Below are 11,950 nucleotides of genomic sequence, written 5' to 3'. Positions count from 1 at the left end.
CAGCGCCAAAACAATGTTTGCTTTTCCATCTAAAAAAAATCTCTGTAAAAACTTAAATTCCATAACTATTTCTACCAGCGAGCTGGCTGCGTTGGCAGGTTAGCAGCTTGTCTGAATCACAGAGATAGGCTACCACTACAAATACCATGATCCTTTGCAACTAAGGGACGATGGTGCAGGAGGCTGTTGGGCCATTTGACGAGAAATGCTAATGTTTAGGTCTGTTTCTTTAGGTTGATGGTTTAAGCAGCCTAAATTTGGTATTGAGTTCCCCAAGAAGTATTAGGCCTGCTATTATTTTTAATTTTAGTATTATGCGCACACTTCACAAGTATTCACACAGCACAGGCTGTAACGTTATTATTGTAAAAGGAAGGCGGTGCCTGGATATTTCTCAGGCAGTCAGGTGACTGGGGAATTTATCGAGCTGAACACTGCTGGATCGTTGTTTTGTTTTGTCCATTTCTGCTGTAAACAGCGGAACAGAAACAAGAAACTGCTATGTCGTTTGCGTTTACATCGGCTGTCAGAGCTGCTGAAAAGATTTGTCCCTGAACTAAATCACAAGGCAAGGACCATCTAGTCCATTAGACTGCAAGGTAAGTGTCCCATTGGTCTTTTAACGATAACAAGCTAATGCTAGTACGTTTCTGACTTCGCTGATTTAGCTAGCCAGTTAGATGGCTAGCCCACGTAGACTTCGTAGGATAACATTAGCTAGTCAGCCAACGTCAGCGAAGCAAGTCAAACAGAAAGCAAGTTCAATACTTGTCACTGACTACATTACAATTATAAAATGTTTATTAACTGGGTGTCTAACTGAACCTCAACGTTACTGAGTAACGTTAGTTGCAAAAACCGACAACTAAGTTAACAATACGTCGATGTTGTAGTAAGTAATATATTGTGATTGGGATGTCAGAGTTAGCTAGCATAACGTGTTGGTCATCAAGTGAAGGTTATTTTGAATGCAGCATGCATGGTAAAATGAGGACTTTCAGTCAACATTCATGTTGGTTATAAATTGTCCATTACAGCTGTGCAGTTAGCTATGAAGCAAGCTAACGACAAAGTATGATAATTTGTTTTTAGTGGTAACATATGTTAAGTCACATGTTAGAACCGACCAGCTAGCTGACGTTGGATAACATCGATTAGCAGTTAGCTTGCATTTGATTATGTAACATTAATTTAGCGTTACCATCTCAAGCTAACTAGCGTATCGTCATTTGTCGAACTTGACCGCTATCATTAACATAACAACAGTGGTCCAACAAACGTCATGTCACTCGTACCTAGTCTGTCGGTGGTCAGCGAGAGATTCATCACACAGTTATAACAAGTTAGTGAAATGTAAGTCACTACTAATCATTACTAGTTAACATCAAAATGAATTTAGTGCTGTCTACACGACATGTCTTGCTATCATAGACCTATGCGTTATTTCCTCGTAGGCAAAAAGTCCAATTTAGTGACAGACTGACAGTGCCACGAGTGTTTGCACTCACACTAATTAACAACCACTCGCTTAAGCCTATTACTTCACTTGTTTTCCTGTATTTTAGTGCACTAACTGTGTCTGACTATGTGTCATGTGCTGTATTTGAGAGTGAGACCCTGGATATACCTATGTATGTATAATGTGTTTACAAAACTATGAATAAATTCAATTTAAGCCCCAATGGCCCATAATTGGCCCTTAATTCACACCAATTTTAAAGGCAGCAAAAGTGTTGTTCTGCATTTTGAATAGTAAACAGACTGGTCATTGTGGTCTGAAGTTGTGGTCTGTGTGACTGATACTTTTTGTTGAGCAGTGCTCACTACAGTGACTTCTTCTGTCTAGGCCCTGGGTGAATGATGCTGGACACTGGTGCAGAGGCAGTGAGATTTGCCGTGTATGGCAATTTCACAGTCATCCCAACCCCTGAGAACACCTCAGTGGCTCCCACGTGGCCCTCAGGGTCCGAGACAAACATCACCAAACCGCACAAATGCCTTCAGGTTCTTTATGAAGACATTGGCAACTCAAGGTAAACTTGACCTTTTTGATGATTCATGTATTCAAAGTAAGCTCATATGTGTGTGAATGTAATTGAATGTAAAACAGAAAGTACCTGTTCAATTTGGTTTGTGATCGTGTTAGTCTGAAAATTCTTTCTTCCCCTTTTTGCCTTCTCCTTTTGGTAACCTCACAGCTGATTATCTAACACCTGACTTGTTGATTCCCAGAACAGAGTGATTTTCAGTGTCATTACTATGTCACTAACTGTCCCTCTTGTCAAAAGATGACATAGTATTTGAAAAATTTTGAAATGACTGAAGTAGCTATGTTCACCATTCCAGCAAACCAACAGTGATTATATTAGGAGGTTTTGACTTTGACTTTTATTGTCTAACTTTCAAATATATGTTAATAGTTCAACAGAGACATTTTAACAGTGGTGACACCATGCAGGATGTGGTGAAGCAAGGTCAACTAATAGTGTTGTAGCACTGTGATTGAACATCATACTGCACCATGATATTAAACTCAATTTTTCCTTTGTGTTAGTGGCCTTTGTCTACTAATATGGGGAAAGTCCCTGGATGACATAAAACGATTTCCCCTTCTCCCCCTACAGAGTGCGCTTTTGGGATCTGTTGCTTCTGATCCCTAATGTGGCCTTCTTCATGTTCCTGCTTTGGAAGCTTCCGTCAGCACGCGCCAAGATCCGCCTCACCTCCAGTCCCATCTTCATCACCTTCTACATTCTGGTGAGTTCTTGTCTGTCCAGGCGGTCAGTCTCAACGCGTTATTGGAACTGTATGAAGGTTTTTTGATGTAGTTCCTATAGACCAACAGCTAAGTATTCATGAGTTGATTTGAGTACCGTATGCTTTTGGGAAAGTTAAAAAGAAAAGGCACACACATCTAAGGTCTAAGTTAATTCTAGGTGCTGGACCAAAACATTTGAAAGATGAAAACGTGTTGGCACAGTAGATGCTGCTCCTTTTAATCCTTTTGGATTCTCGTTTTCCCCTAGGTGTTCGTAGTAGCAGCAGTTGGCATTACCCGTGCGATAGTGTCAATGACTGTGAGTGCGTCCAGTGCAGCCACCATCATTGACAAGGTAAGGGCACCCACACCACAAGCACTGGGTCTGCAGCAGCATTGTTTTACTGGTCAAAGTAAAAAAAAAAAAACCTGGTCATAGTGCTGACTTGCTTATTTTCTGCAGTTCAATTTGCTGACTCTTGTCCAAGAGTGTTGTTTTGGCAATGGTGATTACACTTGAGTTGTCATCAATAAATGCATCGCATGTGGATTGTTTGGCTGCCCTTCTGCCAGTCTGGAAGGGAGTGATTCACCCACATGTCGGCCTATTGAAAACATCTGTGAAATTGTTCGCTGCATCTGCTGAGCTGTCAGGGCTGTGCTGGCCTGCATTCGAACAAGCATTACACAGTTCCTAACGGCAGAATGAGTCATTGGAAGATTGTCATGCTGTTGGCCAACCTCATTTCGTGCATTTTTAAGTCACTGCGCAGACATGTGGAGTAGGGTGGGTAAGAGAACCCTGTACTGGCTCCAATCTCTACACGGTCCAGTGGGGACATGTTGAAATGAACTGCGCTGTCTGAGCGGACGCGTTTGCTGTGCTTCCTCACAGGTGCTGTGGGAGATAACCCGTTTCTTCCTCCTGGCCATCGAGCTCAGTGTAATCATATTAGGGCTGGCATTTGGTACGTCTGGAGTTTTTCTATTTAGAATGTAGCGTTATTTTAAGGATTATATTTTCAGAATCAGGTGGACTCTAGTATGTAAACAAACGTAACTTTTTTTTGCTGCATTTTGTTTTCTTTCTAGGTCATCTTGAAAGTAAATCCAGTATCAAACGTGTATTAGCCATCACTGCAGTGTTAGCGTTGGCTTATTCTATCACACAGGTAAATCCAGACACTCAGACTAACCCCCTCCAAATATTGCAAACTGTAATACATGCCATTAGTAAACATATTGGTTTAAAATAATAATACAAATATTTGTATAACTTGCTGGCCCACAGGGAGCTTTGGAGATTCTTTATCCAGATGAACATCTCTCAGCTGAAGACTTCAACATTTATGGCCATGGAGGGCGTCACTTTTGGTTGGCCAGTTCCTGTTTCTTCTTCCTGGTAATAACCCAGTGTTATTCAAGAAAACACTAGTAGTATTATAGCATTTGTATGCAGGCTTGGTTATACAAACCCCTTTCTAAGCTGATGCTTATTTCTTTGTTCCTCAGATTTATTCTCTTATAGTCATCCTTCCCAAAACCTCTATCCGGGAAAGGATATACCTACCATGTGAGTATGACTGTAAAATACATTACAGACTACTGTGTGTGTGTGTGTTGTGTGTGTGTGGTGTGTGTGCGCGAGTGCATACAGACAGTTTGTTAAATCAGCATCTTGACTTATCAATTGGCTGACACTTTCATCCAAGATGCTCCACCCTTAAATGTCCTCATCAGTCTCTCTGTTCCTCTCTTGCACTCAGCCAAGAAGAGTTTCTATGTCTATGCTGGCATTTTGGCTGCCCTCAACCTGGTCCAGGGGCTCGGCAGTGCTCTGCTGTGTGCAGACATCATTGAAGGCCTTTGGTAAGACCCCCCACCCACTCCCAGTGCTACCTGACGCAGCCACTGTTGTTGTTCTGTACCCTGCCACGCTTTCTCATGGATAGAATATATTAGGCTTTTGTGCAGCTTTGTTGTTTAGGTTACTGACTGACTTGTTTCTCTGAAGACTGCCCCCATGCAGTGCTGGTCATTACACTCTGTACACACTGTATCTATAATTGTGCCTCATAGATACCAGATAAGACGTGGCGAGTAGTGGACCTTGAGACGCTAGTGTTTGTATTTATGAGCGCAGGCGGGACAGCAGGTTCATAGCTCATCTAAACCTTGTCAGGGCAGAAAATATATCTTGTGTGTGACAGCGAGAGCACTTTCACTTCTTACCTGAGGCCCTACATTTCAATCTGTCCAGCTCGACTGTCTTTCCCCCCACCCCCCTCCGGTGCCGTCTATTTCTGTTTTGCTACTATAAATCAGGTCATGTCTTATTGAAGGCTTATTGGATTCTCTCTCTCTTTTTCCCCCCCCCTTTTAATGGACAGCTGTGTTGACGTGACGACATTCCTCTACTTCTCCGTGTTTGCCCCGCTCATCTACGTGGCATTCCTCAAAGGCTTCTTCGGGTACGTCGGGGGCGAGGCAGCCTGCCTCCCGGGGACATCACTAACCGCAGTCTGTCAGCAGATTGGCCTGGCAATAAATGAAGGGATATTGGATCGGAGCGAGATCATAGCTTATCGCTCTGGCATTAGACGCACATCTGTCTTCACTGTGAAGCAAGACTTTTGTGTCTGCAGAGGCAAAGCTAGCAAATCAAAACTTGAAAGCCAGCATCTATTAACCTATAAGTATTGGAATTTGTTTCAGTTGCATGTTGATAACAATATACTTTCATATAATGTCTGGCTATATTTGGTGTCTTGTTTCAAATGCATTACCTATAACTGACTATAATCAATGTGTATCTTTCATGTGGGTTGATGTCTGTAAATCTTAATGGTGTTTTTATTCATTTATCTCTCTATTTGCCAATCTGTCTAATTTAAAAATCACCCCCTCCCTTGTCTGCCCTCAGCTCCGAACCCAAGATCCTCTTCTCCTACAAGTCTCAGATCGACGAGCCGGACGAGACGGACGTGCACTTGCCCCACACCTCGGCAGGGATGGGCCGCAAGGACCTGGACCACAGCTCCTTTTCCAGCACCCAGATCGACGGCTCCGGGGCCTACCTGGACGACGTGGCCTCGGGGCCCTACGGCGCGGGCAGCATCAACAGCATCGACAGCGACCGCTGGAGGGCGATCAACGCCTGAGCAGGAGACGAGGGGGTGATGGACATGGAAAGAGGGAGCGAGAAGCGAGAGAGGAGGAGGAGGAGGAGGAGAGTAAAAGAGAGAGATAGTAGGCAGGAGGGAGGGAACGGAAAGGACTGAGAAGTGCAGCACAGCACAGCACAGGGAGAGGAGAGATCAGGAGAGGAGCCGAGCGCTCTTCCCTCTCTCTTGGTGGAGAGGCAGAGACAGGGGAGGACAAAGGACACAGGTATGCGTGTTGTGTGTGTGCGTGTGTGATGCTCGCTGCTCAAGGGCAAGAATTCTTTGGCAGCCTGCCCTCCCTCCTGTGTCTCCCTGTAGCACTGAGCGCTGCAGTGATGCATACCAAACCAAGAGGCTGATTGTGATTGATGTCCACTACTACCTAAAGTATTGCATCCTTTTATTTTGGCCTGCAGATGTATTTATGCACATTGTTTTCCTTTCCCCGGGCACAGGCAAGCTGTTGTATGTTTATGCAAGCTTTGCATAAGTCGAATTTTAATTTGATGTTGCGTTCGTATTACCTGTTGTATGTTTTGTTTGTTTGTTAGTTAGTTAGTTAGTCCATGCTGGGCTGTCTTTGATCTTCAACTGCTGCTGCCTTGTGACTGTAGACTGCTAGGAGTCATGTAGTGTTATGTCTCTTTAGTCTGCCTCTCTGGTCTTGCCAAATCTTGGGCAATCAGAGGGACCCTCCCCTGAATGACGTTGCACACTGAAACTGTGACACACACACACACACACACACACACACACGCACGCACACCTAGGTCCATACCTGTAGCGCCAATGCTCATCCCTCTGCAGCTAGTATGCTAGCATGGTTACCTGCTTGCTTGAGACTGACAGTCAAGATCCCAGTGGTAACGCCTACTGCTGAGAAATAATCCCCCCAGAAACAGTTACATCTGTTCACACCAGTATTGACTTGCCTTTACAGTAACTATCTACTGATCTTAAGACACTGCTCCCTGTTCTTAGAACTAAGCCTGAACATCTGACCAGTACTATTTAGGGACCTTGCCAATGCCAACCAATGCTACTGTTTGAACTGTAAAGTGAATGGGTTTGTGAGTTCATGTACTTCCTGTATTCTTGTTGAGCAGCGTTCACAATTCAGTATAATCTGGGTTGGGTGCTTAAACTCAAACCCTCTTTCACCTTGCAGACCTAAGAGCCTTGTCCTGTCTGTATGAAAACGACAAAACTCTCGACCCCTCATTAGAGTAAGAGGAACAGGTGACGTCAAATTCCAGGGAGGACTCTCCCCGATGTAATGGTTGTGTGTGTAAAGGCTTTTAAATTGGCAACATTTATTTATTTTACTAAGTGATCTCTTACTTGTAAGCCTAGCAAGAATCACATTGTCACTGCCTGTTTTAGATCTCACAAACATGTCATCAGCTCTGATGGTTACTAAGGATGTAGTCTGCTAATAACCCCCAATTAATTTTATATTTAATGTATCTCAAATGTTTTATTCAGTTGTTTCACTTTACAGAAAAAAGAGAGGGGTATTTTTGTGACCAAATAATGTATATATTTTGAATGTTGTGGGTGAAACATCTGTTTTTTTCCCCATTCATAAAACATAGATTTGCCCAAGATGTGATTGGGGGAAAACAAAATGTGTTTGTAGTGTTTTGTTTTTCCTGATTGTGTTCTCTCACCTTGTAACATCAAATGCAGCTAAGCAGATTTTGTGTTGGGATGCAGATGTTGCAATCAACTCTTTTGGAACATTTGTTTCCAAAACCAAAATGTTACGATTTTGAATCAACTTTCAGGACTTCACATTCATCCATGCATGTTCTCCCTGATGATTATATTAGTTTTTTGGGTGTGAAGTGTGGACATAGCTTCTTCATCTATGCTTGATTCAATATTGTTCTTCTCTTTTCACCAATCGGTTTTAATTTTGCTCAACGAATTGTAGCATACTCAATATGATTTGTTAGTGTAATCTATATATAAATTATGTGTACAGCAGATGTATATTATTGTTAAATTTTTTCTTGTTTTTGGATTTAGTTAAGAGAGCCTATTTATTCTTGTATAGACAACGACCTCTACTGGTAGTGAACGGAACTGCATGCTTTTTCAATCTACTGATGCTTAGCAGTATGCCGGAAAACAATCATTTTGTGTGCCATGTCCCTTCGAAAAAGCACTTGTCTCTTGTTTGAATGCAGTCTGATTAAAAATATCAATAAGCAACGAACGGGATGATTGAACATCGAAGGGAAACTACAGTTCCCAGGTTCCTCTTTGAGCATGTGATACTAGATAAAATGCAATTGGGTTTCCATTATTTTATCAGCCTATACGCGTCGAGTATACTGTCCCGTACCAAAAAGTGACCTTTTCAAGAGTTGACCGCCGAATAGCACCCAGCGACGCGGTCGCTCTGACAGAACGACCATATTTTTAATTTCCAACAGTCTGCTCTATCCTATCTCACCGGCGGCAGCTTGTTTGCTGTGCATATCAACGGACATGGGAGGCCGTGAGAGCACAACCAGGAAAGTGTCATTCGGTCTGGACGAGGAGGAAAAAGTGACAGTTCTCCAAGGAATCAAGGTAACTTCAAGCCACTGGTGCTTATAAATCACTGTTTAGCGAAGTTGAGACTGAATCACGTAACTAATTTCCCTTAGCCTTTATGTAATTATTTTAAGGAGTATTCCTGCTGGGTTAATTCAGATGAAAATGAAACAGTATGACAACGTCTGCTGCCAGACTAGCATGCTAATAATGTCTGTCCTCAAGTGAACTGGTAGGGGACGCTTCAAACCGCTACGCGGCGATGTGTACACCCCACGGACGTTCTGCTTGTAAGCAGTAGGCTACAGCAGGCCTCACCAAAAGCGACATTAAAACAAATTGTCAGCCGGTGAAATTAATTGAATTTTACGGAATCTGTATGCTCATGGTTGTCTACACTTACGTGGGCTGATCCAGGGCGGATACTGGATCACATGCTGTGTAGGAATGTTAATCTTTTGGTGTTTCGGGGCACTACACAGCAAGGTCATGTTAACGTAATAACATGTGACTTGACAATTCTTTACACTGTAGCCTAAACCAGAGCCATATAGATACATATAGATCTCTTTATATGGCTCTGGCCTAAACTAGCCTATATCAGATTTGTTGGTTAGGCTAATGGTGATCCTTTAGGTGCCTCTTGGCTGATCGTTGACCATAACAAACGTAATTTTAAGGTGTATTATTCTTCAATGTTCAGCGAAGCGTATTCTCCCGTACAACATTTAGTCTTATTTGTCTTCGTAATGGAATGACAAGTCACTGTCTATAACTAATTTGTTGTCCCGGATTCACTTGCTTGCATGTAAACAACAGGTCTGACTAAATATTTGCCCTGCCTTATTCGTCCCCTGTGTAATAATGGGTTGGCTGACCTCGCTGCCAGACTGTCCTTACTCGACCCCCAGACTCAAGTGGGGGAACTGGCCAGCTGTACATTGAAGAGTTATGTCGAGTGCGCCGAACGTGCGTACATTACTTATCCAGTGAAACCTGTCTGTCTATCTCAGCTTTCCGAAGATGTCCTGCAAAGGATGCGGGACCCGGAGCCTGCCCCGGCGCCTGGAGTGAAGCCACCGAAACCCGAGAGCCGCACGGGTACAACTCCACATATCTATTTGCATGTTTTTTGCATGTTTTAATTAGTCACATTTGTCCACGAAAGTCGTTATAGGCTACTGCAAAAAAAATCCTGGCCATGTTTTGTTTTGCTGTAGCAATGGCCAAGCCTGATGTTACTGACTAAAATTATTGGTGTCCACAGGGCCTCCGCCAGGACCATCCGCTGCTCAAATGCAAGATGAACTACGGAGGAGGTGAGTTAATTATAATAATGGATTAAGGCTTTAGTATATCATTATTTACTCTGATTTATGAGAGCAGAAGTTTTAACCCTTTAATGTCTGAAGCTGAATACAACAATCCCCGTATAGCTGAGCAAAATAGAAAATCAGTTGAACATGTTCAAATGGGTCAAGCTGTGTGGCTGCAGTAGATTTTTATCTGCACTTGCAAGTTTTTTTCATGAAGAAGTCTTTAGAGAAAAATAAAAAGAAAGAAAATTCACTGCTTTTCATGGTCCAGCATTGCCATTGTGCATTATTCCAAGACGGGAGTATGAGCAATCACAATATTTAGTTTAGTCATGTGTAGCCACTTGTCGCAAGAGGTACTACACTAAATTGCATCTTCCTGTCTCTTACTGAAAAGGAAAAAAAAAAAAAAACAGCAGGGCTTCTTCTTAACTTACTAGCCTTAAGTCACATCGGTTAAAACAGTAGAGACATGTGCTCGATGAGGCACAAGTGCGTAGCAAAAGCAGTGCTTATCAGGTTTTGAGTATATGACGAGAGGTCTAGTTCTCAGAACAGATTATCTCTGAATTGTGCCCTCCAGTGTGCTCAGTGGTATTTTGTGGAAAGCCGAACTGACATGTAGTCTGATGTGGTTTTAGTGTAACAGTAGCCAGTATTTGTATTGTGGCAAACGGGCTAATTGTCTTTGGTTATCAATTTTCAGATGCGGCTCTGGCAAATTAGGGTGTTAAGTGGTTTATGTAGAGTGGAGTGCTTTGGTTAAAATCTGAAGTGGTTATGGCAGGTATGGTCAGCAGTTTGCTGTGCCGTGGTGTAGTGTGATGTAGTAAGGCTCCGAGATCTGTTGCAGTGTGCCATGTCCTTCTGGCCAATCCTCCACATGCATGGCGGTATCTATGGTTATGGTATTTAGCCCTGTGCCCTGTGCCCAGTGGTTTGCCAGTGGGAGTCCATAGCGTGAGATGTTGTGTGGTTTTGCGATGAAGCTGAGGAGGTGTGGTGTGGTGTTGTCGAGGCTGAGGAGGTGTTGTGTGGTTTCGCGTGTCCGCCACGTCAGGTTCGAGCAGCAGCAGGCCATGGTGCAGGAGGAGCTGGCGCGCATCGCTCGCAGGGAGCGGGACGCCGGCGACGAGAACGTGGGCACCGCCGTGCTGAGAGAGCGCAACAAGACCAGGGAGGAGCAGGAGAAGGCCCAGAGCCTGGTGAGTGACACACACACACACACACACACACACAAACTAACTTTGCACACACACACACACACACACACACACACACACACACAGACACACACACAACACACACACACACACACACACACACACACACACACACACACACACACACACAAACTAACTTTGCACACACTCACACAAACTCTCTCACATAGACTGATACAGCTCTTAAAATTTCAACCTCTTCTCCCCAAAACTCATTAAATATATGTGAGGCCTTGCTTGTTATCTTGAACTATGTTGTTGTTTTGTCTGCAGCACAATACTAAAGTCCTCTTGCCTCAGGATTGATTTGTTGTGGCCGTCTCATCTCTTCCACTCCCTCCCTCCCTCCATCTGAGCGTCTCTCTCTCTCTCTCCCCTCTTTCTCTCTCTTCATTGCTGATTGATTTCTTTCGTGTCTTCCTTCTTTCTTTGTGTTAAGTGAGAGTAATGAGTATTGAGCGTGTTGCCTTGTTGTCTCCTTTTCTGAGTCCACCAAAACATTTAATGATGTGGGAATGTAATGAGGCCCCTGTGAATCTCTTTGATTATCTCCATCATTCCCTTACATGCACGGGGTGTCAATATACAACTCAACTGTGTGTGTGTGTGTGTGTGTGTGTGTGTGTGTGTGTGTGTGTGTGTGTGTGTGTGTGTGTGTGTGTGTGTGTGTGTGTGTGTGTGTGTGTGTGTGTGTGTGTGTGTGTGTGTGTGTGTGTGTGTGTGTGTGTGTGTGTGTGTGTGTGTGTGTGCGCGCGTGCATGTGCGCGTACAGTATGTGTGTGCTTGCATCTTTGATGAGCTGTGGTGAGACAAAGTAGAATAAGAAATCTTGCTGAGACCACAGCTGAAAGAATGAAACCAAAAGTTTCCAAAAAGTCAATTTAATCAGTTAATTCAATCAGACCATTTGTGTTTTGTAGAAGGGGGAATCTTGTGCAGTGCCAT

The 11,950-nt window shown here is 43.5% G+C and overlaps 2 protein-coding genes across 3 annotated transcripts in view; both read left to right on the top strand.

Annotated features, from left to right (window-relative positions):
* The first annotated feature begins 254 nt into the window (after positions 1-254).
* On the top strand, positions 255-7,550 carry tpra1 (transmembrane protein, adipocyte asscociated 1). Its single transcript, XM_062545586.1, has 11 exons — positions 255-599; positions 1,847-2,033; positions 2,625-2,757; positions 3,027-3,113; positions 3,654-3,726; positions 3,851-3,930; positions 4,050-4,160; positions 4,271-4,331; positions 4,525-4,627; positions 5,149-5,229; positions 5,682-7,550. The coding sequence occupies exons 2-11, from the start codon at positions 1,858-1,860 to the stop codon at positions 5,917-5,919; spliced, it is 1,143 nt and encodes a 380-aa protein (XP_062401570.1). The 5' UTR covers positions 255-599; positions 1,847-1,857; the 3' UTR covers positions 5,920-7,550.
* Positions 7,551-8,264: 714 nt separating this feature from the next.
* The window catches only part of LOC134092602 (MICOS complex subunit mic25a-like), a 41,503-nt gene continuing 37,817 nt past the window's right edge, over positions 8,265-11,950 (top strand). Inside the window, exons 1-4 of one of the 2 annotated variants that reach the window (XM_062545587.1) lie at positions 8,265-8,502; positions 9,480-9,567; positions 9,734-9,785; positions 10,843-10,987. In XM_062545587.1, the coding sequence (XP_062401571.1) occupies positions 8,419-8,502; positions 9,480-9,567; positions 9,734-9,785; positions 10,843-10,987 (369 nt within the window). In that variant the 5' untranslated portion in view covers positions 8,265-8,418. The remainder of the gene's footprint in view (positions 8,503-9,479; positions 9,568-9,733; positions 9,786-10,842; positions 10,988-11,950) is intronic. The other variant, XM_062545588.1, reaches the window with a different exon arrangement.

Source organism: Sardina pilchardus, chromosome 9 (assembly GCF_963854185.1).
Source record: "Sardina pilchardus chromosome 9, fSarPil1.1, whole genome shotgun sequence".
In the NCBI taxonomy this organism is placed as follows: domain Eukaryota; kingdom Metazoa; phylum Chordata; class Actinopteri; order Clupeiformes; family Clupeidae; genus Sardina; species Sardina pilchardus.
This window is presented reverse-complemented; position numbering and strand designations above follow the sequence as displayed.

Bases quoted from the DNA above. Each gene is read 5' to 3' on its own strand.
- tpra1 (XM_062545586.1), top strand. From the start codon at position 1,858: ATGATGCTGGACACTGGTGCAGAGGCAGTGAGATTTGCCGTGTATGGC. The intron at 2,758-3,026 runs GTGAGTTCTTGT...GTTTTCCCCTAG, and splicing joins TCATCACCTTCTACATTCTG to GTGTTCGTAGTAGCAGCAGT. The intron at 5,230-5,681 runs GTACGTCGGGGG...GTCTGCCCTCAG, and splicing joins TTCCTCAAAGGCTTCTTCGG to CTCCGAACCCAAGATCCTCT.